Source organism: Thermobia domestica, chromosome 13, assembly GCF_964235325.1.
Source record: "Thermobia domestica chromosome 13, izTheDome1.hap1.1, whole genome shotgun sequence".
NCBI lineage: Eukaryota > Metazoa > Arthropoda > Insecta > Zygentoma > Lepismatidae > Thermobia > Thermobia domestica.
This window is the reverse complement of record NC_137466.1, coordinates 214,157,323-214,184,393: the sequence shown is the minus strand read 5'-3', so window position 1 is coordinate 214,184,393 and position 27,071 is coordinate 214,157,323. Positions and strand designations below refer to the sequence as shown.

Genomic DNA, 27,071 nt, shown 5'->3' with positions numbered 1-27,071 from the left:
TATGTTATTTCTTCTTTTTATCAAGATTAACCACGCAACTGAAATTAAATCTTAATAGATTAGCGATTTCAGGGCACAAGAAGTTTCAGGTATCACCTTATTCCTTTTTTTAAAACCGGAAGTTATAGATCTAATACATCCGGTTTCAGTATTGAATTGGCGTAGTTTGCAGATCTACCGTAGTTTTACCATCAGAAACGAAACTCATTTGCTATTTCTTCCAAAAGCGTGTTCAGGGTAGCGACTTTTAGCTCAAAATATTACAAATTGTACACTGAACAATGAAACTTTTAATTGATTTCGAAACTCTCGAATTTATGAGTAATTTGTGGAGTAGTGGTAACGCATGAAGCTTCTATCACAGAGGTCTGGGTTCAAATCCGGTCATGGCAAGTATTTTTCTGACCGAATGAAGTAGAGCGTTCACTTCGCATTCCGGAGGTCGTGGATTCGGTTCCCGCTGCCGACCATCCTGACGTGTTTTCCAGGACTTTTCCTCAGTTCTACCAGGCAAATGCCGAGATGGTACCTACTAAACAGGCCCTGGCCGATAACTTTCCAAATCCCTTCCATTGTTATTGTTATTGTTGTTGTCAGATATCCAGCATAAAATGGCCTCTGAGCTGTGTCTGGTGACTGTTAAGGCCAATGGTTTCGATGTAAAATATCAGAGCAACACAGCTTGGAGAAGCAAGAGAAAGCAACAAATAGAACAAGGGAGGGTAAAGAAACGTTTCCAGTGCACGAGAAAAGTATATGCAAAACCATCGATGTTTTTGTTTGCCCGCCAACACTGTGTTTAACAGCGCAAGGTTTCTGGTCTACTCCTTGTTCTCTCCGTGTGTTTTATTGTGAATGGAGCACAAATTTGTGACGTCACTGAACATTCACTTGTAAGTAGCTGGTTTACACGTATTAGTGCTGTTATAAGATTCGAATAATTCATTATTCGAATGTTCGAATAATGGAATCCACAAATATTCGTTAATCGAATATTCGAACAATTATTCCAATAATGAATAATAATTTGAACAATTAATCGGATAATGAAATTAGTTTGAATAATGAATACTTATTAGAATAATTCTTCGAATATTGAAAACAAATATTCAGATATTCCAATATTCGAATAACAACAGAAAAAATTATATGCATTTTCACAGTAGTAGGGCTAAGTATGTATGAATGTAAGGTGAACTCACATTAGCCCCTCCCCCCCCCAAAAAAAATGATCTCAAGCTCCCCTGTCTTAGTATTCTGGCTACTGACCTGGGGCTCGTCTCCTTCTTGATAAAGATATTAAATTCTGGAACAAAAAAAATCGAAAAAAAAAAATGCCACTGTCCTAGTGGAATATTAAATGTATAATTTAATTTCATGGTAGAAAGCACTTTTGTTTAACACAAAATGGTTGTACCTTGTTTAATGCAAACTTTATGTATTGCAATGTTGCACCTGAATTTCTCGTAAATTAAACCCGGCGCTGTTTTATTTTGGTGTTAATTACTTTTTTAAAACTAGTAATAACCTGCTCGTAGGCAAAAAATATAAATACTCCTTTTATTTGGAAAATAAAATCTTCACAGATGGGTACCTCGAGTGCTCTAACAATTGCTGGCTTTTATTCCATCATCTATCCATCTATCGGAAGCTAAAGTTTCTTTTTTATTATTATTTTGGACATAACGTCATATAAAATAAGCCATTATCATACACGAAACAAAGTATCCGTATAGCTACAAGAATAAAACGATCATTGTTCCAGGTAGGGAAGAATAAATGCATTGTTCCAAATTATAACAATAAAAAAAGAGATAGTAGGCGAAATAAAAGGGTGTCACACGAAACGCATTAGCATCGATTGAATGGCCAAGGAAGGAAAAAAAAAAACGTCTACCGTCGGCTGCAATCCCTGGCGAATGCATTAGCCCTATCGTTAGAAAATAGCCCTTTCTCTCTCTCTCTTTGAAACGCTTTCTCACTTGGATGATTTGTACAGTCATGGAGAGGCATATATTATCGTATTTTTGTCGCCAATCTCTCTCTCTCTCTCTGTGAGAAATGAGAGTTTTAATTATTTGTGTCGTCTAGAATGAAAAACCTTTTCAATTCCATCTATACGCAATCCCTCGTATTCACACAAGTCACCTTGTATTTCAGTTAAATTACAACGAATCACTGACAAAACTCCTAACATTTTACGGAAGTTACAAGGAAAACGTTTCACCAGTTGTAAAGGTCCTCACAAGGCAAGAGTTGGGGCTGTCTCGAATTTAGTTAGGAAAATTTTATCTCCTCTCGTTGATATCTTTATAGTACAGTGGGACGTCGATAACTCGAAGCTGAAGGGCACAGCAGTGTTGCCAACAAGTTGATACAAAAAGTCGCTAAATAGGGGATGAAATTACTCCAATTCTGGGTGAGAAGTCGTTAAAAAGTTTTCGTGGAATTTTGCCTCTTTCTTATATATATATATATATATATACATGTGTGTGTGTGTGTGTGTGTGTGTGTATCAGATACGTGGTCAATTCAAGGCATAGTACTATACATGCAAAAAGAAAGCATATGAAAAATTAACAATAATTTCACTTTTATATATTTTTAACTTTATGACCAATTCTGCTTCAACAAAATCAAAAATGAGTTTAGAAAAACGAACAAAAGGTCTAGAAATCTGAAGGTCTAGGAAAAAAAAATCTTACTTCCCTTATACTCACGCTTCTACAGATAATCTGTTTGCTATCGTGAATGTATTATTTGTGCCTCTAAACGGAAGCTCTGGAAACTAAAGGACATTAAAAGTTGGAGTTGGTCGTCATTAGAAGGTAAGAGATAACAGCAAACCAAGCGGGAATTTAGAGATAAATGTTATAAATGTTTATGATAAATGATAAATGTTTATGTAATTTCCCTTATTCAAATAAGCAAAAGGAAAATAAACATATATCTAAACTGATTCGAGCTAATAGTACTTATTTTATGATAAGTTGTTCGCAGCACAAAAGTCGCTAGATTTGTAAGTATGTCGCCAAATCGTCTTTCCAAAATCACCAAAAAAGTCGCTAATCGGAAAAGTTAATTTTTGTCGCTATCCTGGAATGTGAATCCCCTAGATTTAGCGACTTTTCCCCCAAATTGGCAACACTGGGGCACAGACGAAAACTCGAGTTTTTCGAGTTATCAAGGTGAACACAACTAAAATTCGAGATATCGAGGTTCTGTGTTCCTCATTAAAAGTAACTACTGTATATAACTTCTATAAGTCGAAGTTTTGTTCATTCAATCTTTATAACTCGAAATCGTGAAAGTTCCTCATCCCGGCGAAATTAAAATACCGATAATTTTACAGTAATTATGTGATATCTACAAATACATAAAAGATAATTGAAATGTAGAACAAAAGCGTCCTAGACAATATTATTTTACATGACATACCGTTATCACGACTCACTTATCTGCTTTCGATTTCCAGCCATTTAAAAATCGGCATTTATTTTCGCGTTTATAAACAGCTGAAAACGGAAAGCCAGTTGGTGACTTGTGATAACGGTTCCTCACGCAAAATATTTAAATAATATTGTCACGCTCTTGTTCCACATTTCAATTATCTTTTTTCTATTTGAAAATATCACATAATTACTGTAAAATTAGCTGTATTTTAATTTCGCCGGGATGAGGTGTCTTAACTAAATGAGATGATTAGAGTAAGAAAACCACAATTATAGTACACATGAGCAACAAGGACAATTAGGTAAAAGTGTAAAGCTATAGTTTCGAGTTATCAAGGTCACAAAAGGGAAATTCGATCTATAGAGGTAAACTTCGACGTGTAGAGGTTCACAGATACGAAAATTCGAGTTAATGAGGTTTTTAAATATGATTATGGAGTCCTTAAATTCGACTTATCGAGGTTGTGTTTTTTAAACATTCGACTTACAAAGGTTATTTCAACATTGAGTGTTATGAAGAGTTGAAGTGAGTGTGAAAAACTTCGAGTTAACCAAGGAATTTGAGGTCCAACTGTATATTAGTTACTCCTGACGTAACAGGCCAAAGGATGCCAGAGCTTATCATCCAGATCGTGACGCGCGCATGCCTTTGAGGTGATGTATGGTGTAACGCTCTCCTAGCCGGTGGAACTTAACACTTCTCTTGAAAAGAAAATTAAAGCTTATCAACTCAAAAGTAGTTAAGCTTCCAGTATGGCTGGGTACATTGGAGGTACCTGATCGGCAATTCAACTAATTTAAACATAATATTACTTTTTAAATTCATATAGGTAATAATTATTTTCTTTCAAGTCCTTTTTAACAGGGTGTCTCATAAGTCAGTTCCCAAAGTCCAAATCTTCATCCGATGCAATTGTAGCGTAGCACAGATCGCTACAATGATCAGTACATCGGCTCTTCTTGTCATTAATGGGAACTTCTTTCTTTCAAATAGCTCCCCGATTATCCTCATGACGCTGGGTGAACACAGCAATGACAACGCCATCTAGTAAGTACGAACGGTTATTTCCTCTGACCAACTAGATACAACTTGACTTCACTTATCTTATGAGAAACGGTATTTCAGTATGGCTACGGTGTTGGTATCTTTATATGAGGACAATTCGAAGAAGAAAAAATTCCGTTTACGCACGTGCGATAAATGGCCGGGAAGAGCGACGTCACGTCAGTCCTGTGGCAGTAGTTCTAGTTCAGTTGACAGTGAGTAATGTAAGGAGAAGGTTGTGTTGTAGTTCACTTGTCCGCTATAACAATTGAACATGAACGCTGCAATAGGAAAATCAAATGTGAAGTGCGTACGGTAATACGATTCCTCAGTGCAAAAAACTTTCGGCAGCTGTGTTTGATAGTGAAGTGTATCATGCTTAGGACCGAACATGATGAGTGATTGTTCTCGTACGTGACTGGCGTCGCATGAAGATGGACCAACTGACGTGCAAGATGCGGCAAGGAGTAGGCACCCATCTGTAGTCAGCAATGAGATTGTACAGGAAATTGACAAAATTATCCGTGAAGCAGGCCCGCAACCAGACACAGAAGTTTGGGGGGGCATGAATAAGATAGGGGGGCCAAGTCATTAAAAATTCTCTTACTAATATCTAAATTGTGATTTTTGTATTAATAGTAGCATTTTGTATTGAGGTCTGGAGGAGCCATGAAAAGTTTAGGGGGCCCGGCCCCCCTTGCCTCCCCTCTAGTTGCGAGCCTGCTGTGAAGTCCGTCGATTCAAGATATCTGAACTTTCTGCTCGCTTTCTCCAATTTCCGCTTCGACAATGACAATGCGCTTCACAATGCTGTTAGCAGGTTGCTTCATTCCTAGGCGGAAGATTTTTTTTTTTTTTTTTCAGTATGAGTTTCAAATCTTGTAAAATGTTATGACAGGTACCTCAATTTGAATGGTAAGTATGCTGAAAATTAATGTAATGTACTTTTTCTAATGTATATAATAAAAGTTCTGTATTCACCAGTATATGTCCTTGATAACCAAATGGCAGATATTGTTGAATTGCCCTCGTATTTGTCCTGGCCAAATTACTTTCAAAATTCCTTTCCATGATGTATTGTTCACAATTTTTGTTGCAATAAACATGATTTATAGACGTATTTGGAGTATTGTTATATAGGTAAATATTGTGTGGTATGAATTGGGGAAAATTTCTTCTGCCATGAATCGAGCTTGGGGCTATAAGCACGAAAAGTAGGCATGGTAATCACTTAACTATATATTCGAGTGTGTTTTCCTACGTTAAAATTTTCAAGAAAATGAAAAGAACACACTAGCGTTTTACGTGGAACGTGACCTCTTGATACGAAATCTTAAGTTTGGCATAATCTTTTTTCATTGAAAATGTCAAACTTTGACCCAATGAGAAGAAAACAAGGAAATGAGGGGAAAAAACTCTTGAAATTGGTGTCGTGACCGAGAGAAGAAAATTGCAAATCCAGCACTTAGCTACGTCGGCAAAATACGTAGCAGTAATAATAAAGAAAAGGTATTACAACATTCTCCGCTGAGAATCTTCTTCAAGCAGCGCAGTTCTTGGTCCTCCATCTCCTCTTGAGTCCGTTGTTTGCAATGCTTCACTGATCAATCCCGGAGCATCAAGAGACAATCTACAGCGAAGAAGAGGCGTCCTCAAGTTTCACCTTCTCTTCGTCTTTCCCCCTAAACTCCTCCCTTCTCTCCCCCCCCCCTTTGTGAGAAACCGAAACCACCCTATCAATCACATCACATTAGTTATGGGAGTCGAATATATCGAACTTCCATCTCCGGAACGGCTTTTCTTTTTTCCTCTGGCAGAAAGTGATTCTAGGAAAAGAATATGGGTTCTCTATATACCTGTCCTTCTACTTAGATGTGGGTCGATAAATTCATATGACAGGGGCAGTCAGTTCAACGCCTGTTAGCAGGGGCGTACGTAATGGATTGGGAGTCTTACTACGGAAAACGAAGCTATTTTAGAAACAACATCTATCTGCGAAGTTTTAGTATTTTTTTTTTCTTTTTAATTAGGATTCTTTAAATTTAGTTAGTGCCTCATCTAACCAACTATATGTATATCAGTGGTTTCCAATCTAGGGAGCGCATGCAGACACAATAATAACCTTCATTGTCATTGTTTGTTAAACACAATAATAACCTTCTCTAGTGTCTAGCGCACGCTCGGAGAACTACGGTGGTTCATTAGTAAAGGGCTTACCTCTGGTGCGTGGAGCTCCCTCTCTCAATCTCCGATCAAGTAATTTTGTGGTGGATAATATTATGTCCGGCGGCTTTCTCAGGGTATTCCCGTTTCCCCCCACATTCCCATTACACTATTTCTTCCATCATCATTCCGGATCATATGGGATTTGAATTTTGCTTTGCAAGGACATACCTTGTAATGGTTCCTGTACAACCTTACATTTTGAAGTCAAAGAAAAATGAAATCTTTCCGTTTAATATCCCACAATTATGCCCTTAAGGCTGAGGGACACTGTGATTAAAGCAAGGAAATGGTGATGGAAGAATTGGTGGAATGAGAAAGTGGAGTAGATGAGAGTACACCGAGAAAACTTAGGGAAACGATGTTGTCCACCACAAACTTACTTGGCAAGGGATTTAGCCAGGACTTTACACACCAGACGTAACGGCTCTACCACTGAGCTACAGTGCTCTCCTGAACTGAAAGAAACACAGATAAAATGTTTTGGCAAGGCTGCTCCTGAGGAAATCCACATTGGTAAAAGAAAATATTGCTACAAACTATTGATACAAGCTATGTACAACAATTAGTAAATATTTTAAGTTTTCTTCACTTCATTTATAGCGATAAAATGTTCATTTTCTTTTATCGATGTGACTTCCATCAAAGAGCCGCCAATGTATTTCAGATAGTATACATAAATGACGCCGGAAAGTGGAGCTTGTTTTCCAAAGATTTTGTAATCACCCTGTATATAATTTAGATTTCCATTCAAATGTTTTACATATAACAGCTATTCATCACTTTTTTACCCCATATGAAACATAAAAGAGTGCTTTATCCTCTTAGCATGTAACTATAGACGAGAATTGATTAACAACATCCATGTACCCAATCCTCCCCACCTCCTCTTTTTTTTATTTTAGTTTCGCCGCTGATATTCTATCAGGAACCAGGAAGTTCATTACTTTTTTTTAACTGATCACCATTAGCCTAATGACAGATAATATGATTATGAAAGATTACAACCAACAAACTAATGGATTAGAAAATGTCGTCCTCACTTACCGTAAGACCGCGCTCGGACGTGGGCAATCACCGGATAACCCTCTGGATCCAGAGGACGAGGAACTCGACGCGTTCCATCGTGACCTGAAAATAAAAAAGAACATAAAATATTTATAAAATGACAGATTCTTTGCATGTGAAGGTTGGATGAAAGAAATACTTAAATTTCCTGGGCTGGTAACAGTTAATAATGTGGTTATTAGTTAGTAAGGTTTGGTTACTTGACAGTATTATTGATTGAACCTCTCTATATTTGTTATTTTGACATTTTCTCACTCAAATATTATCCAACCCTGGCTAAACATCGCCGCCTAAAACCCTGTATAAATTTAATAATAAAAATCATGGTCAATATATGAAGAAGAAGGAGGAAGAGGAAGGAGCGGAAGAAGACTGAATTAACATAAAGTCAGCATGTTTCTTTTAGACACCAGAACTGTTATCATGTAGCAGTGTCACGTGTACACCACGTAAAGGAGTTTGATTTGTGTGGTGTGGTGTGGTACTTTCTCAATCAATATTGAAACCGGAAGCGGTACTAATTTCTGCCACTTCCGGTATTAGTAGATTAAAGTGGAGAAGAATATATTATTGGGACGTTGAATTGATTCAAAAAACCGCTTCTCGCTATCTATTACCGTCTAACTAGATAGCAATCAAAGTTGGAACCGGAAATGGTTGATTTCCTCCACAACCGGTTTAAATATAGGATTAAAAGAGTAGATATGCCTATTCGTAGAACGCCAAATCGATTCCCCCCCCCCCAAAAAAAACTTCTCTCTCTCTTTCATAGTCGTGGCGCTATGTAGATCAATATTGAAACCGGAAGCTGTAGTGGATTCTATCACTTCCGGTTTTAGTCAAGAGCGAAGGATGTTACAAAGTGTACGCTTTTGACGCTTAATCGATTGCAGGAAACCTCTTGTCGCAATCTATTACCGTTTTTGCTCTCTAGTGATCAACACGTTAAAACCGGAAATGGTTGATTTCTACCACTTCCGGTGGATAATCATTTCCATTAATGAATTTGATTTCTAGCGTTTGACAATCTACATCTCCTGACCAAAATTGATGGTGGTCCATCTCATTGTCGAAAGGATTAGAGACAACCCAATAAACTTTTCTTTGGAGAAAATATACAAAAATAACATTTTAATATATAAGATATTCTACATAAGAGACTTCGTCTCGCGATTTTCTGGTTGAGACCTAATCACTGCGAAATTAAATTACCGCTAATTTTTCAATAATTATGTGATATCTTGAAATAGATAAAAAGATAATCAAGATGTGGAACAAGAGCTCGCTAGACAATATTATTTTGCATAAGGTACCGTTATCACGAGTCACCTAGTAGCTTTCCGTTTGAATCCATTTAGAAACGCGAAAATAAATGCCGATTTTCTGAATAGCCGGATAACCCTCTGGTAGTAGATAAGTGAGTCGTGATAACGGTATCTCATATAGAATAATATTGTCTAGGGCACTCTTGTTCCACTTTTCGATTATCTTTTATCTATTTGAAGATGTCACATAATTAACGTAAAATTAGCGGTATTTTAATTTCGCCGTGATGCCTCTTAAGTAAGATTTCGTCCTACAAGACTTTGGACAGCGAAATTCTCACCGGACGAGATTGTGGCTCACGAGTTTCTGGCTGCGAGGTTTCGGCAGCGTGGACCTCAATCTTTGCAAGAAATGAGTCATACCCGTCCTTTGGTAAAATTACTATGATAGACCTAATTTATTCTTAAACTAATAAATGCGGATGGTCTAAATGACGAAGAATATGTTATTTAGAAGATCTAAGATAAGAACATGTCCAAAAAAATTAGGTGCTATATATATATATATTAAAGTTACACTGCAAAAAATACCGAAACTACTTTTAGACAGTGTAGGGCACTGTACACATTACTGACACTCTTTGAACATCTCTAGATTACACATATTCACACCTTGTAAACACTGTGTTGTCCAAGTATGTCCCAGATGTATGTACAAAATATACAAAATGTATGCCATCACTTTGTTTTCGAACGGTTTGCCGAGAAGTGTTATAAATATGTCATATTAGATACTGTTTTTAGAGAAGTAACACTTTTGGACACATTAATTACACTTTATAGATACTATTTCATCACTTTTTCCCTCAACATCTGTATCAAAAGTGTTTCAATAGTGTTTTATTCTTAGTGTAAGAATAGATTGTTTCTTTCGTTGTTCAGTTTTCCGCAGATTGCTACTCCATCTATTCGGTGATGAAATTTTGGACATTCAGTGGCGGATCTAGAAGGTAAAAACTGGGGGGGAGCCAGAACCCAGACTATAATAAGTATATTATGAATTTACTATATAAACTTTCAAAAATATATAAATTAGTGGTGGGCACAAAAACCAGTTTTTCGGTTTTCGGTTTTTAGGGAAACCGAAACCGGTTTTTGAAGATTTTTAAAAAAACGGCTTTTCACCGAAACCAGTTACCGGTTTTCTCAAAAAAAAACGGTTCGGTTTTAATCGAATCCGGTTCCGGTTTCTTCGATAATTGGTTTTATTTTTGACCAGAATAGTAGTTTGTTGTTCTCCGGAAACCGATTCGTTTCCACAGAAATAGTTTTATGTGTTTTCCAAAAGTTTTGACCGAAACCAGTTTCGGTGAAAAATCGAACCGGTTTTTGAGAAAACCGAAATGTCGTTTTTTCAAATTTCGGTTTTTCTAGAAACCGGTTTCCGGTTTTATAAAAACTGGTTTTGCCCATCCCTAATATAAATAATAGCTTAAACTAACAAATTTTTGTCACTCAAAAAACTGGGAAAGCCGGCTCCGAGCTACATCTGCTACTGTGGACATTGTGAAGTTTATTTACATTATGTTTGTTCCAGGGATTTTTTAAAAAATAACTTTGCTGGGAAGATATGATCATAAAAAAATAGACACACTTATGAATATGAAACCAGACAAAATCTCAAAACCAAACTTGTAGCCTATTTATTTCAGATACTTCGCTGAGTTATAAGTTTCAGCAGTGCTTTTATGTTGAAAAATAAAAACTTCCCTGAAAAGTATTTCTCTTGAATCTTTTAATACAAAGCGCTGTCTGGTATCTATCGAACCTTTCCCTTCTCTGCATGCTCTCGTTTCATCTTAGTTGCGAGTAAGTTTTCCTTTCGCTCTTTCTTGTTAAGCTGCATGATCCTGCTTTCATCGAAAGAATTCAAAGAAGTACTGCTCCCTCAAATTTCTTTCCCTGGCAACCCCCAGCAACTAAGCGAGATTGAGAAAGATTTTTTTTTTTTTTTTTTTTAACGATGTTCTCTCTCTTCTCGTGTGTAGCTCTCCAAGTCAAGTAGACGCTATTTGACAACTCGCATCCGTGCTGCTCATGTAATCTTTCGACCTACCTAGCTACATGTAGCGGACAGCTCATATTGGTCTTAGTAGCTGAAGGAAGGAAATCAAAAAGGCTTCAAAAGATATTTTACAGAACAATTTCAACTACTTACTGAGTTAAACAGTATTTTTATTTTTTATTTTTTTAAAAATAATATTTAACAGTTTCGCCAACTATCTGCTTTGGCTTAATCAGACACCAGTGGCGGATATAGCCGGGGACCTGGGGGCCTAGGCCCCCAAGTTTTTTGAGTGACAAAAATAATTTAAGCCATTTTTTATGCATTTTTGAAAGTTTATAGTAAACTCATTATATACCTATCATCAGTGGCGTATTTAAGGAAGGCTTCCTAGCTTAAGCCTCCGAAATTTTATTTACTATTTTAAAGTAAATAAAATATTTTGCAGAATTTTCACGTTTCGAGAATAAAATTAGCAAAACCTCCAGAAAATACTCCACTGCCTATCATAGTCTGGGTTCTGACTGTCCGTCCCAGCAGTTTTTACCTTCTAGGTCCGCCACTGTCAGACACTATCTTGAAGTGTTTGATGAATACGAAACAAACCGACGCAAAGAAAGAAAGAAGAGAGTCCGATGTCTATACCAGGCAGCGACTTGTATTGAAAATTCAACGAAAATATTTTTCAGAAATGTTCCTCTTTTACATGAAAGTAATGCCAAAACACATAGTTTAACGGAAGAATTATCTGAAATAGATAAAAGTTTGAGTTTTGATATTTTGCCTGGTTTCAAATTTACCATTGTCTTTGTTTTATTTAAAAAATGAAATCTTTTAGTTTAACGTCCCACGATTATGCCCTTAAGGCTAAGGAAGACAATGATTAAGGGAAGTCAATGATGATGAAAGAATTGGTGGAATGAGGAAGTGGGAGGAATCGTTCGTACCCCGAGAAAACCCACGGACACGAGGTTGTACACTACAAACTTACTTGGTCAGGTATCGAACCAGGGACCCTACGTAGCAGAGATAAGCACTCTACCACTGAACCAACGCACCCTCCTTTCTGATAGAAGTATCTGATGAGGCCACTAAATGAAGGTAGTGAGTGTCTGATGAAAGTCAAAGTAGAAACCGGGGGACCACGGACATTTTCTGGAAGTGAGGGGACGACGTCATGCTTCCAGAAGACCTGCACTTGCTCCTTGGTAACGACATTAGTTTCCTCCCAGGAATGCTGCTGTTTTTGCTTGACCTGGAGATTTTACATGCCATTTAATTTTAGCTCGTGTGTGGGTGTTTTATTTATATGTATTTTAATTAACGTATTCCTATTTTTATTGTTGATTTTGTTTGTTAAAAATTAGAATAGCACCACTGCCTGCAACGTAACATTCGATTTAATTACTGGAAATATTGCAAACGTAATGCCTTTTCACCTTAATCATCAGAGTCATTGGAACTATTGTAGATTCGAACCAGTTTCTCTTCTTGCTCTGGATAATCAAAAGTTATTACCTTATATGCTTGATTTGATATGCTTGGGGATCATGATTTGATTCCCAATTAACACTGACAACAGTTGATTATTATACTTTTCAACACTTCCTTTTCTTTCCGAACTGTTTTCATCTTTCTCTCCCTGCCCTCTGACTTTCTCTTGATCATACTTGGACTTTTAATTGTATTACATTTTTTTTCTTCTGCTACTATCCGGAAACAACGTCTGGCAAGATAGCCCGACTTTAGAAAATTGAAACAATGACTAGGTCATTCGTTTGTACTACGTTTGTACCGTTTGTACCGAAAATCTTTTCGTTTGTACCATTTTCCTTATAGGGTTACTTGAGAGGTCAACTGGGGGGCTATCTTGGCGCCAAGATAGCCCTCCCCCTTCAGTATCACAGCCAAAAAATTGAAATACACCATTCGAAAGCAAATCGTTTGTACCGAAAAAAGTTTCGTTTGTACCCTGATAGTTTTCGAGAAACAGGGGATGACATTGGGGGGCTATCTTTGCGCCAAGATAGCCCCCCCCGTATCACAGCACAAAAAAATTGAAATACACCATTCGAAAGCAGGTCTTGCGTACAAGATAGCCCCCCAAATGCCATCAGCTCTTTCTCGAAAACTATCAGGTTACAAACGGTACAAACGATTTGCTTTCGAATGGTATTTTTCAACTTTTGTGCTGTGATACGAGGGGCAGGGATATCTTGGCGCCAAGATATCCCCCTCCCGTTGACCTCTCAAGTAACCCTATAAGGAAAATGTTAGAATCGAAAATATTTTCGGTGCAAACGGCACAAGCGTAGTACAAACGAATGACCTAGTCATTGTTTCAATTTTAAAGTGGGGGGCATTCGATTCGATTACTGGAAATGTTGGGCAAAGTAATGCCTTTTCACATTAATAATCTGGGTCGTTGGAACTATTGTAGATTCGAACCAGTTTCTCTTCTTGCTCTGGATCATCTAAAGTTACTACCTTATATGCTTGATTTGATTTTAAATAATAATTTGATTCCCAATTAACACTCACAACAGTTGATCATTATATCTTCCAACACTTCCTTTTCTTTCCGAACTGTTTTCATCTTTCTCTCCCTGCCCTCTGTCTTTCTTTTGATCATACTTGTACTTTGTAATTGTATTACATTTCTTCCTTCTGCTACCATCCGGAAACAAGGCTCTGGTTTGTGTAAACCAAGCCTTGGTGTGAACAGTTGGGTTACAGAGTTCTTCAGTAACGAAAGCTTGAGACAGTCTTAATTTTCCCGAATTAGTTTCTTCTGGAATTCATACTTGGAAGCATCGGCAACATTTGTCCATTTGTCATTTGAGCTCATAAGATTCACTTTATCTATGTCACCGAGAAAAATTATTTTCAGCATCATGATCGATCGCAGTCTCACTGTTCGCATCATCTACATATAAACGAATCCATATTTAGTAAATTGGACATAGCATTTAATTCCTCTAGATACTATTTTTCATTTTCAGAACCCTCTTGTGACGTATCCGCAATTAATCCTTGTGCCCGTTGACTAATTTCTGAAGAGTGAAAAGTGTCATATTGACAAACGAGTGCAAAGAGATTTTCTTCCACATTTTAGACAACGTTTGCCCCATGACGGACATTCTCCTCTTTTATGGTGTCCTGCACAAAATGTACACACAGAACTAAAGCCTGTGACAAACATCTTGGCATTTCAGCAAAACGAATAAAACGCAAGCTCTGGCGCGACGTTGCCAAGTGATAAGGGGTATGGCTATGCCTAAGCAGACAAACTACAGCGCGATCAGGTGGCAGGGGATAAACGTGGATGTGTACAAAATAAACGTGGCAATATCGCTAGCCTCTCATTTGCTAGCAGATTTAAAGGGAAGTTGGAGCGCCGCCTTCAAATGCCAAGATGTTTGTCACGCCGTTTACATTGGTAGCGACGATTTGGGAAAGGATGACATTAAACGTTGTCCTTGCTTCGACTTGTTATTGTAAGATTTTTCCTGTGTTCCATCACATTTATGTTACAGTCAGTAAACGATTCATACAACTGCAATTGTCTCTCAGTACTGGCCATGCCCTGAGCTATCTCAACCGATTTATGAAATGTGAGATCCTGCGTATTGAACAATTGCTGACGTAGAGTTTCATCCCGAACAAACTGGTCCCGAAAATTATGCTCCAGACAACACTTATGATATGACGGAAGTTTCTTTAGCTCCAATACAAAGATTGATATCGTTTGACGTTGGGGTTTTTGTTTTATGGAGTGGAACTGGTAACGTTAAGATATGACATTAATCTTCGTGGCGTAATGTTCTTTCATAGTCTTTTTTTTTTTAATTTCATCATCAGCAGGTAGAGCTGGTCAACACAATATATATTACGTAACTGATTGTAAGCGGGTATTCCAATAACCGTGAAAACTGTTGAGAGCTTTCTTTCCTCTGGAATTTGCGTCACAAAAGACATATTCTCAAACCTCTCGAGATATGGTTATAGTCGATCACAAACTATATCAAATGGTAAAGAAATTGGAATAGTAGACATCTTATGCTAATATTTAACGTAGTAAATGAAATGAAATCTTTGAGTTTTACGTCCCACCCTTATGCCGGTTAGGCTAAAGGAGACGGTGATGATGAGTAATGAATGAAAATGGTGGAATGAAGAAAGTGGGAGGAAACGAGAGAACCCCGAGAAAACCCACGCACGCGGTTTTTGTCCACCACAAACTTCACTTGGCGGGGGCTGGGACCCCAAGCACCAGAGGTGAACGCTCGACCACTAAGCCACCGCGGCCCCATATTTAACGTAGTTTCTCAAGGTGGCTGCGTCAGATATTGAAACATCGAAATCTAATATAAACAAAATAAAGTTTTTTTTTTTTTGTGAGTCTGTCTGTGTGTTTCCTGGGAACCAGACGAGTGAACCGAGAGTTACCAAATTTTGGTCACGGGTACCTTGGTTCAAGCCTCAGACCAAGACGAAGCATTTTTTAAAAAAATCGAACCAGGGGGGTCTCAGTGGGGCGTTTACTAGGACATGTAAAAATAATTCAAAATGATCTATATTAGTGTCAAATTCATAGTTTTCGCGGTCGCTGAGATTAATGGTGAAACCCCGATCGCATTAACTTCTAAATTCACCCCATTCGGCTGCGGGCCGGGGGTCATAGAAGGGGAAGATACCGAAGAGACATGTAAAAATAATCCAAAATGACCGATATTAGTGTCAAATCCATAGTTTTTGCAGTCACTAAGGTGAATGGTGATCCTTCCACGGGTGTTGACTTCGAAATACAGCCCTCATCGGCTGGGAGTCAGAGGCTTTTTTTTTCCAACGTTCGAACCAGGGGTTCTCAGAGGGCGTTTACCGGGGTATGCAAAAGTAGTAGAAAATGACCGATATTATTTTCCTTTCGTTGTTCAGTTTGTTTACTTAGGTATTTTATCTGACCCAGTGGCGTAACTAAAGGTTTGGGGGCCTCCCCGCAGACAGCATGGAGTGGGGACCCTTCTCTGCTTCCCACTTCACGATTTGGGGCCCCCTGATGGCCTGAGGCCACCCGCAATACGAGCTCTGCGGGGCCCTTATTTACGCCCCTAATCTGACCCATGCGAAGAATGGGTATTTCAGCTAGTTTTAAATATGTATGGAGTTAAATCTATAAATTTAGTCCCGTAATTGTAGTGCTTTAACATAGTGTAAAATCTCACTATAGCAATTATAAACACACTAATAGATATGGATTCTTTTATTCTACGGTGTTTGGATTTCCCAGAGAGAGTAACTTAATTTCTCAAATTCATTATGCCACACTAACAAGGATATCCGTGACCTCAATTAGAAATTCATCCATGAACGAGTACATGGTTAAGAATCAAAATCGAATATATTTTTGTTTCCACAGATTCACAACTACCAATAAACCAAATAAAGCTATATGCAAACATTCTGTGGCTCTTTGAGCAAGGATTAATTTCCCAATGTAAGATAGTACCAAGTTTTGAATATTTAAAACATAATTTAAAATTAAGTGGCCTCTCGACTCTGAAATACAACACAGTGCAAGGGTGCCCATGTTGTGGTTTCCAGGGGGGGCAAGAATAAGCGACGTTTCAAACATAGTTTCAAATTTTGCTGTAACTAATGTAAAAATTCTATTGGTTTTCAATATTCCCAAGTACAATTTCCTCTTAGGGGGGCGATCGCCCCACCTTGCCTTCCCTGATGGGCGCCCTTGATACAGTGGTTTTAAACACAGATTAAACAGGAAAATTAAGAGGAAACACTGTTTAAGCTTAGCGGCATCGATCATATTCTACGCGTAATCGGGCCAAGACGTAGAAATTAATATTAGAAATTAATATGTGCCCTACCCAAAAATACATGTTTCAGAATCCTAAGGTACTCACCCAACAATTTTTATAGCAACAGTTTTGCTACGGGCATACAATTTGAAGTATTCACCAACTACCTCTATAAAAATTGTTGCAGAAATACCTTAGGATTCTGAAACATAAATATTTGGATATGGCACATACTAGTTCCGAAATGAAGTCTTGACCCGACTACGGTAGATCCCATAGTATTGGAGTTATGGTCCTTTAAAGTTCATTTTTTCATGTTTTTGGCAGCCTGTAACTCCGAAAGGAAACATTTATGCACCCAGGTTGGTCTATACATTTTGTCTTATCTTGGTGTCAGGAATCACCTCCCAAACGTTGATGGTGTTGTTTTAAAACACCCTGTATATGTCACTATAACAATAATTTTTAAAGAAGGAATTTGTTTTTTCAATATCTTAATTTCTCGCGTAATGTTTCACTTTATATTTGCACACGAAAGGAAGCGAAATCCGACAACGTCGTACCTGCACACCATTGGCTTTCGACAGACGTCAAGAGGTTTGAGTCAAACTTTACAGTTGCTGGAAGCTCTGAAGAGATGTCTTTCTCAGTCCATGGAAGATGGTGCTTTCAGTACTATTTGATAACGAAACAACATTCTGTATTTCTGGGTAAGTGAAAACATGTAATGTGAGTATTGTCCTCATGGAGTCTTACAACAGAATCGCAATTCATTGTGACGTTTTGCTACAAAAGATTAAAGGATTTATGTTCTCTTGTGAAACCATTGTGTCTAATTATTAGGTATCTAAACATAATGACTAAATCGCTATTTGCTCAGCTCGAAGAAAATAGTACTGATTTAATCTTTCAGAAGGATGTTGTGACACCTATTACCATCGTGACGTTTAGAACTACCTCAAGAATTGATTTGGTCATATGTTTTGGCCATCATGGTCCCCCGACAGCACCCAGTGATCTCTTTTTTGTGGAGTTTCATCAAGCATCTGTATTTATATAGCCACTTACTACAGCACTGGTTGACTTTCGCACGCACATCTGTAGCAAAAACTAATCTCGACATACTACGCGAAGTTTAACTGGGAGTTTTATTTAATACTAGAAAAGTATTAGTTTTCAGCGTGGGTTGAATAGTATGCAACCTGCAATACAGTAAAGTAATTTGGATTGTCTAACCTGAGGACTTTTCACTGTCAGATACTCGTACACAGGGTTGATATGTTTAAAACAAAATGTTTAAAACAAGTGTTTAAAACATGTTTAAAACGAGGGCTGTTGTTTTATTCAGTTTCTTTGAGACGTTTTAAACAAAATGTTTTGAACGTGTTTTTTTCGATAGTGGTTGAACACGTTTAAAACAACTAAAATATTAGATTAAGTAAGTTAATTTAATTTTCTAACAAACAACCCATCCTCCGCAGGATTTGTGCATGGAGTAAATTACAAGCAGAGTTATATTCTTATTATAACAGCAATTACTGAACGAAATTCTGCACATCAATGTGCGTATAAGCAAACCAACAGAAATTCAAATGAAGTATTTCAACATTTCTTAATTTCCAAGAATAACAGAGATTAAACACACTATACACTATTCTAAGATCCAAATTCACAAATTCATAACTTGGGTATTTTTTGATCACTATCATTTCCATAATAATGAAGAGTTCTCACATCATAAGCTAGTAGAAATGCTCTGACAAATACAATACAACTCATAGAAAAGAGCAGTGACTAGCCTACAAGGAGCAAATGACATATTTTAACTAAAAGTTTTCAAGATACATCTCTATCTGCAACATGGGTAGCTAATAATTATTTATGTCTACGGCATAATAACACAATTAACTCTAGACGCCCGCCAGAGATTTTAACAAATGGTAGACTCTCACGTTCGGGGCTCTGGTGACTTCCCTAATTATCACAGAGTCATGAGTTATACATCATTGGAAAGCTTATAGATCACAAATTCCAATGACGTAACATTCGTGAAATTCCCGCCGTATTCGTAGAAAAAGAATAGACATAAATAATCATTAAAAATATGAAAATATTGACTTTGCGGGGCCCTGGCAACCCTTGCAGCCACCCTACGCTGACAAAATGATGAATGTGTAGGCCACATGCTTGTGACAATAATGTAAGAAATGGTAGCCATTGCTGCCATTGCGTAATGAATTCGTTTTAAGTAGGAAATATTTTTTTTAAAAAAAAGCGTAGAAAACATTCATTGAATTAGACATTCTCTCCCCTCCCCCACTAGGTACCACGTCCATATGCAAATCATTTTTGCTGCACACATCATGTAAACGATCAAGAATTATGCTTCTAGACCACTTCAGTGAAATATATCTTGTGTTATATGGGACCGTCCCGAAAATAAATGTAAATTAACCAAATTTGACCCCCTCTTCCTCTATAAACAAGTACACATACATGTTACTATCATATAGGAGACTACCTCATTGCTTCATATACCAATTTTTATGGATGTATCACAAAGGGGGGAGGAATACCGCCAAAACTTGATGGAAAAATTGATGAACATTAAAAAACGAACTTCATCCTCCCTTTCTCGGCCGTACATACGTACCCCCTATATACATAAAAAGCAACTGACGGAAAGCTTCATCCCTCAAAAATACTTTGGTACCAAATCATCTTTCTAGCTTAATTAGAGACTGAGCTATTGATGTTTGTTGTAAAAATAAAAGTAATTTATGTCAAAAAACTTAAACTCCAAAAATTGGCTAACTTTGCCCCCTCCCTTCTCCCAATATAAGCAAGAAGTACAAATACACGATATTATCATGTAGTGGCCTACTTCATTGCTTCACGTAACTATTTTTATGAATTTATTCCCCAACAGGGGGAATGGTCCCCCCAAAAAAACTGTTGAAAAAAAAACAAAAACAAAAACACGATATTTACCCTCCTCCCATATACATAAAATGCACACCAGTAAAGCTGCATCTTTCAGGAATAAATTGGTACCAAAACCATCTTCCAGCCTTAATTTGAGGTTTAAGACTGAGCCATTGAGGTTTAAAGCCCTGACACAGCAGTTATGTCAATGGGCGTTTAAAGATTAAGAACGCAGACGATCAGTAGAAAGTAACACAAAGAAACTAAACTACATATTCCGTGAACGGAGATCGGGAAAATTCCCGATTTCTTTCTCCGGAATTGAACATTTGGGCGGATTGAGATTAGGGAAGTTCCCGAAATTTGATCTAGCGGTTGAATATAGATGGCAAGCAATACCTAAGAGTGTAAAAATATAATATATATGCGTATTTAGATTATTTTTTAAACAAAATAAACTTTTAAACATGTTTTTTTTTTGTTTAAAACAAAGTACTTTGTTTTAAACGTTTAAAACATTTTAAACAAAAAAACATGTTTTAAACATAAAAAACGTTCTTTTTGTTTTTTTAAAAAACGTTTATTTTTAAACCCTGCTCGTACACAAGTTTTAGAATTTCCAGAACGTATAAGTCTCCCAATCAACAATCACCCTTCGAATCGAAAATCCTAAAAATGGTTTTGTACCTTTTCTATAGGCGACTCCTTTCTATGCGAACATTGACGACAGACAGACACACATTCTTCTATATATTAGTAAGGATAGGCATGAAGTATGGTTTGTTATCATAATACGCGCATTGAACATTTGTACTACGCAATAGAAAAAAGTTCTTATTCAATTTTCCCTTTGTGTGAATGTTTGTCTAAATTATGTACGCCTGCGTTTGACAAAACCGGAATAGTAAATTATTAAAATTAGGAAGCATAATTGAGACTTACTCTTTGCATTCAAAGTCTTGTCTTCCACAATTCCCACGAGTTTTCATCGCTACTGAATTTGAAATGAAAGGAAATGAAATCTTTTCTGTTTAAGATTCTATGTTTACGCCCTTTAAGAGCCTGGCTTACCAAAAATAATGCAAAATTTACAAGTTTTCTTTTGCTTGTTTATTCATAAGTGAAAGGATATAATGATATGTAACTACAACAGAAAATATGAATCTGAAGAATTTTCAGTGTTGCTATCCATAGAAATTACAGTGTTGCCAGAATAACAATTTCCCTAAAATCTAAGTTAAGGCAGCGACTAGAGGAACGATCTCAACTGCACTTGGTTACGTATTGTGTTGTTTTGGTTTGCTGTTAACTACTTTTTAAATAGCATTATTATTTAGTTTTAATAACTGTATGTTAAAACTATTTTGTTTATTAAAAACCAAATACAACTATTATTTAAAAAGTAGTTCACAGGAAACCAAAACAACATGATACGTAATCAAATGCAGCTGAGTTCGTTTCTCTAGTCGTTGCCTTAACTTAGATTTTAGGCGCGTTGTTATTCTGGCAACACTGTAATTTCTATGGATGGCAACATTGAAAATTCTTCAGGTTCATATTTTCTGTTGTAGTACAACATTATCTATGATTGTGGTAAGTTTGCATTTTATCATCTCCTTTCACTTATGAAAAATAAGCAAAAGAAAAATTGTAAATTTTGTGTTATTTTTAGTAAGGCAGGCTCTTAAGCTAAGGGGTACGGGTGCTTAAGACGAGTGATGATGGAAGAATTGGTGGAATGATAATGTAGGAGAAAACGGGAGTACTCCAAGAAAAGCCACGGACAAGGTGTTGTCCACCTCAACCTTACTTGGTCGGGGATCGAACTAGGGACCCCACACACCAAAGGTAAGGGCTCTACCACTGATCCATCGTATAGGGGCTGAAAGATTAAGGGCATTAAGATTACAATTGGGTGAACTACTAGAAAATGATGAGAAAGTGGAGACGGAAGAGAAAAGAAAGTAGCATAGTAAGCAAGAGAAGAAAAGAAAGAACAAAAAAAAAAACTTGGAAAACCTATATTGTGGATAGGAAGTCACTGAAAGATAGTAGACGGAGATGGATTCGATGGACCGTTCTTCCTAAGAGCTGACTGAAATGAAGGGATTTCTCTCCTAAATCCTCCGGCCTATCGAAATCAACTACGCTGACGAAGCCACAGCCAGAGGCACCGAACAATATACAATGGAAGACTGGACTCTCCAAGATTAGAAGACCCCGAACGGAATTGACCTGTTTATCTCTCTACAAGTGTATCATTTCTCTCTTAGAATTCTGATAGAGCCTCAAGATCCTACGAAAGAAAAAAAAACTGCCTTGTTATATATTTTCCGTAACGAAGAGGCTTTTTTATCTTTTTAATTACGCCCCCTTAAGAATCGATAACGTGTCCCTTACCTATCTTCGGTATGAAAAGAATTTTTAATAACTTTAACCTTTCTTAAAGGGGGTGACACGGTTTCTGTAATCATCTATCCGAAGGAACAGTTCCTTGAAACAGGATTCGAGAACAATAATCAGGAATGAGCTTCGTCTTGGTTGTAAATGGTTATTGATGTTCTTTAAGTGCGGGAGATCCGGGTTCGATTCGGTTGATTGATTCGTTCGTTAATTGATTGATTGATTCATGTTTCAGTCCCTCTTCATCAACAGTATTTCATGAGCTGCAAAGTATTGCATAAAGTTGGATCTAACTTAATGCTCAGGGGTGAATCCGAGATAAACGTTAGAACAGCTGCGAAGTATTGCATAAAGTTGGATCTAATTTAATGCTCAGGGGTGAATCCGAGATAAACGTTAAAAAATACGTTTCCTATCTGTGCACCGAGAACTATGCTTCTTGCAAACAAGAGTTTCAAATTCTCAGTTATGAAGAACGAATAGACACAATAGATATAATTTGTTGCTTAAGGACCTGACTTACTACAAATAATACAAAGTCTACCGTTTTTCTTTTGCTTGTTTATTCATAAGTGAAAGGAGATAATGAAATGCAAACTTACCACAATCATAGATAATGTTATTCTACAACAGAAAACATGAACCTTAAGGATTTTCGGTGTTACCATCCATAGAATTTACAGTGTTGTTAGAATAACAACGCCCCTAAAATCTAAGTTAAGGCAGCGACTAGAGGAACGAACTTAACTGCATTTGATTACATACCATGTTGTTTTGGTATCCTTTGAACTATTTTTTAAATAATAGTTGTATTTAGTTTGTAACAAATAAAATAGTTTTAACATACAATTATTAAAATAAAATAATAATGTTATTTAAAAAGTAGTTCACAGGATACCAAAATAACATGATACGTAATCAAATGCAGTTAAGATCGTTCTTTTAGTCGCTGCCTTAACTTACACTTTGGGGAAAATGTTATTCTGGCAACGTTGTAATTTCTATGGATAGCAACACTGAAAATTCTTCAGGTTCATGTTTTCTGTTGTAGAATAACATTATCTATGATTGTGGTAAGTTGTATTTCATTATCTCCTTTCACTTATGAAGAAACAAGCATAAGAAAAATAGTAAATTTTGTGTTATTTTTAGTAAGGTCGGCTCTTAACAATGCGCTTTTCTTTGCATACACAGTAAAAGTAGCACTGTAGTAACTAATTAAACACTGTTAAAGACAGTAAAGAGGATCAAGCGAAACTTAGGAAATGGGATACGGATAGCCACCGTTAAACTCATTGTTACCCACTAAGACGTTAGACGATTGTTCAGCCCAACTGAAACAATCGTTTTTGTAATTTATTATTAAAAAAAACATAATAATTGAAAACTTCGCTTTTGTTCAAGGAGATGAAACTGAAATGAAATCTTTCCGTTTAACGTCCCACGTTTACGCCCTTTAAGCTAAGACAGACGATGATTAAGGTAGGTGAATGATGATGAAAGAATTGGTGGAATGAGAATGTGGATGGAAACGAGAATATCCGGAGAAAACAAACGGACACAATGTTCTCCACCCGAAGCTTATTTGGCGGGGGTCGAACCAGGGACCCCAACACCAGAGATAACAGCTCTACCACTGAGCCGCTGTGTCTTCCCTTTTGTTCAAGAGCTATCGTGTGGAATAACGGACAAACGGATAGATGGGCGGATTAAACTTGTAGAATTGTAAGCCTACAAATGTGTTCCAGCAGAGTAACAACCCTTGATTGCATTACACTGTCAATGAACAAGATTACTTTTAACACTATAAAATTTCCGTTTCAACGATTTTCTCGGAAACTACGCTCGATTTTCTCGGCAGATTTTACGCACTGAAGTATGTCATTTTGTTTAACTCGATAACATCTAGAGATTTTTATTTCTTCGTATCACGAGTGCGCTACAGATACACACACACAAACACACACAGGACTGCCAAAGAAACCAGACGCATCGTTGTCCCTTGATGTCACTTGACATATTGACTCAGCAGAGGTCCTCCCATAGCGCTCTAGCTGCGCAACCCTGTACTACAAGTACACGATGCGCACAAGTACGATTCCGGCTAGTTTTCGGTCTTCCCTCGTATCCCTCATCATTGAACAATATTATGATAAGACAAAATTTAAAGTTTGAGAATTAATCATAACTTTGGCGTAATTCTAATTAATCACACCGGGCATTGTCATCCTGTTGCTGACGTAATGAAAGCATGATATACTTCCGTGTCACTTTCACCTTAATAGGTAGGGTGGTGGCCATGGTAGGTCAGTGGTAGAGAGTTCACCTCTAATGTGTGAGATCCCTGGTTTGACCCCACCTCATGCCAAATGAGCTTTGTGGTGGACAAATACCGTGTACATGGGTTATCTCGGGGTTCTTCCAGCGAGCATGGTGGCTCAGTGGTAGAGCGTTCACCTCTGGTGTGTGGGGTCTCTGGTTCGATCCCAGATCGCGCCAAGTAAACTTTGTGGTGGACAACACTGTTCGTGGGTTTTCTCGGGGTTTCTCGTTTCTTTCATTTTCTTCATTCCACCATTTCATTCATTTCTCATTATCACCATCTCCTTTAGCCTAGCCGACATAACAATGGTACGTAAAACTTGAAAGATATTATCTCATTTTATTTCCATTCACTAGATAACATGGTTTATCTTCTGATTACAGCACCAACTTTTAAGTTTACAAAAAATCTCGATCTCGTAAATTACGCATGATGATTTAACACTCACTTTGTTCAGCCCATTGAGATTTATCGATTCACATCTCTCATCTTTGGGCATTTTTTTCCTTCGTTACATGCTTATAATGTCGTAACGCAATGTATCGTAACAACCTTGCGCCCAATTAGAACCTTCCTCTGGGATTGCACACCATGTCATACAAATTCTATATACGTTCACTCTCCTGGAAAAGCTGGGAAAAATGCATTTCACAGTCATGGTTTCAAATCTAAAATTAGTTGAAGTGATTCCTGTCCTAGCGTCCATTTGTCATGCTGCTCCGAGAACATGGTATGCAACCTATTTTTATATATTATTCACTGTTACATGTACCGGTGCTTCTGCGAACGCTGTTAATGACGAACATGCATAGAATGAGATCCACAATAGATAATGCGGATAGAATATTCCAATAGCTAATGAAGCTTCAATTTCAATGTTGCCGCATGATTACCGCTGCAGGTAGTTCAGGGTTTGATTTCTGTTCTATGCACAGAATTTCATGTGTGGACTGAGAGCTGCTTGAATTAAAATGTTTAAAAAACTTCGACCTACAAAACCAGCAATAATTGTAACGTAAATCAATGTTCTGATTACACATCGCCCAGGGCCGAACGTACCATATGTGTAACACGTGCATTTGCAAGGAGCGATAAGTTTCGAAGGGCGACAAAATCTGTCATAACTTTATTATTTAAGGTTAGTTTAAAGGGACAAGTTTTGCCGACAGATGTCACCACAGTCTTCGTATCTATCTCATGTATTTTTTACCTTTCACAAAAATTCACGATTTCTCTTACAAATTTCAACCTAGAGACTTCAAATTTTTAGAGAAGGTACTTCATAACCTATCGAAGGCCACAATCCGTGCCGATTTTTTATTTAGAATTTTTTTCATTGTTGAAATGGTTTGATGGATGAAGTGAATATACAACCTTTTAACAATAGAAGTGCTTCAAAAATGACGAAAATTCTAAATAAAAAATTGCCACGGATTGTTGCCTTCGATAGGTTATGAAGTACCTTCTCTAAAAATTTGAAGTCTCTAGATTGAAATTTGTAAGAGAAATCGTGAATTTTAGTGAAAGGTAAAAAATACATGAGAGATATACGAAGGCTGTAGTGACATCTATCGGCAAAACTTCTCCCTTTAAACCGACCTTAAAATAAATATTTCTTGTTGGAAACAGACTTCATGATGATGGTAGTTAAATTTACTAAGCTGACTTTCTATTTCAATGCTACATTCCTAAATCATGTTTAAGTCTCATTAGTTTAAGGTCACATGGATAGTGCTAAAACAAATCCCAGCATGAATTGCCTTTAGCTAACACCTGTTCCATTTAGTTACTTATCACAGTTCTGAGATTAAAACTTGTCTTTGTCACAAACAATTTCCTTATCATTGAAGGTAGAAAGAAGTTTTTTTTTTAATTTTTATAATAAATGTAGATAAAAAATCAAGAAATAAAAATAAAGAAAGCTAGTTGCATAGGCATTCCAAACTAATGTATTGAGATTGAAGTTCGATACTGAATTCTATACTAGGGGGCGCGGTGGCTCAGTGGTAGAGCGTTCACCTCCGGTGACTGGGGTCCCTGATTTGATCCCAGCTCGCGCCGTGTGGACTTTGTGGTGGACAAACACCGTGCTCGTGGGTTTTCTCGGGGTTCTCCCGTTTCCTCCCACTTTCTTCATTCCACCATTTCACTCATCTCTCATCATCACCGTCTCCTTTAGCCTAAGCGGCATAACCGTGGGACGTAGAACTTAAGATTTCATTTCATTTCATTTGAATTCTATACAAAGGATTATCATCTTTCCTTTGCAAGTGTGTTGGCTTTATCTTTCACTAACATAATAGATTATTATATAAAGAAAAACAGACACAACGAGATTGCATTTGTAGTGTTTAGTCCTTTCTGAGTGCGAGTGCTCTTTCCTTTGCCTTCAATTGTTCATGATGACGTGGCATACTTAAAATTATGACTTTTAAGATTTGTTCTTTCTAGAGAAAGAGGGGGAGGCAAATAATGCCATTGGA

At 37.2% G+C, this 27,071-nt stretch overlaps 1 protein-coding gene across 1 annotated transcript in view; it reads right to left on the bottom strand.

Moving 5' to 3' along the window:
* The window catches only part of LOC145669008 (uncharacterized), a gene marked incomplete in the record, with an annotated part of 761,869 nt that overhangs the window by 584,720 nt on the left and 150,078 nt on the right, over nt 1-27,071 (bottom strand). The window contains 1 exon segment of the mRNA XM_081737333.1: nt 7,768-7,851. Coding sequence (XP_081593459.1) covers nt 7,768-7,851 — 84 coding nt within the window.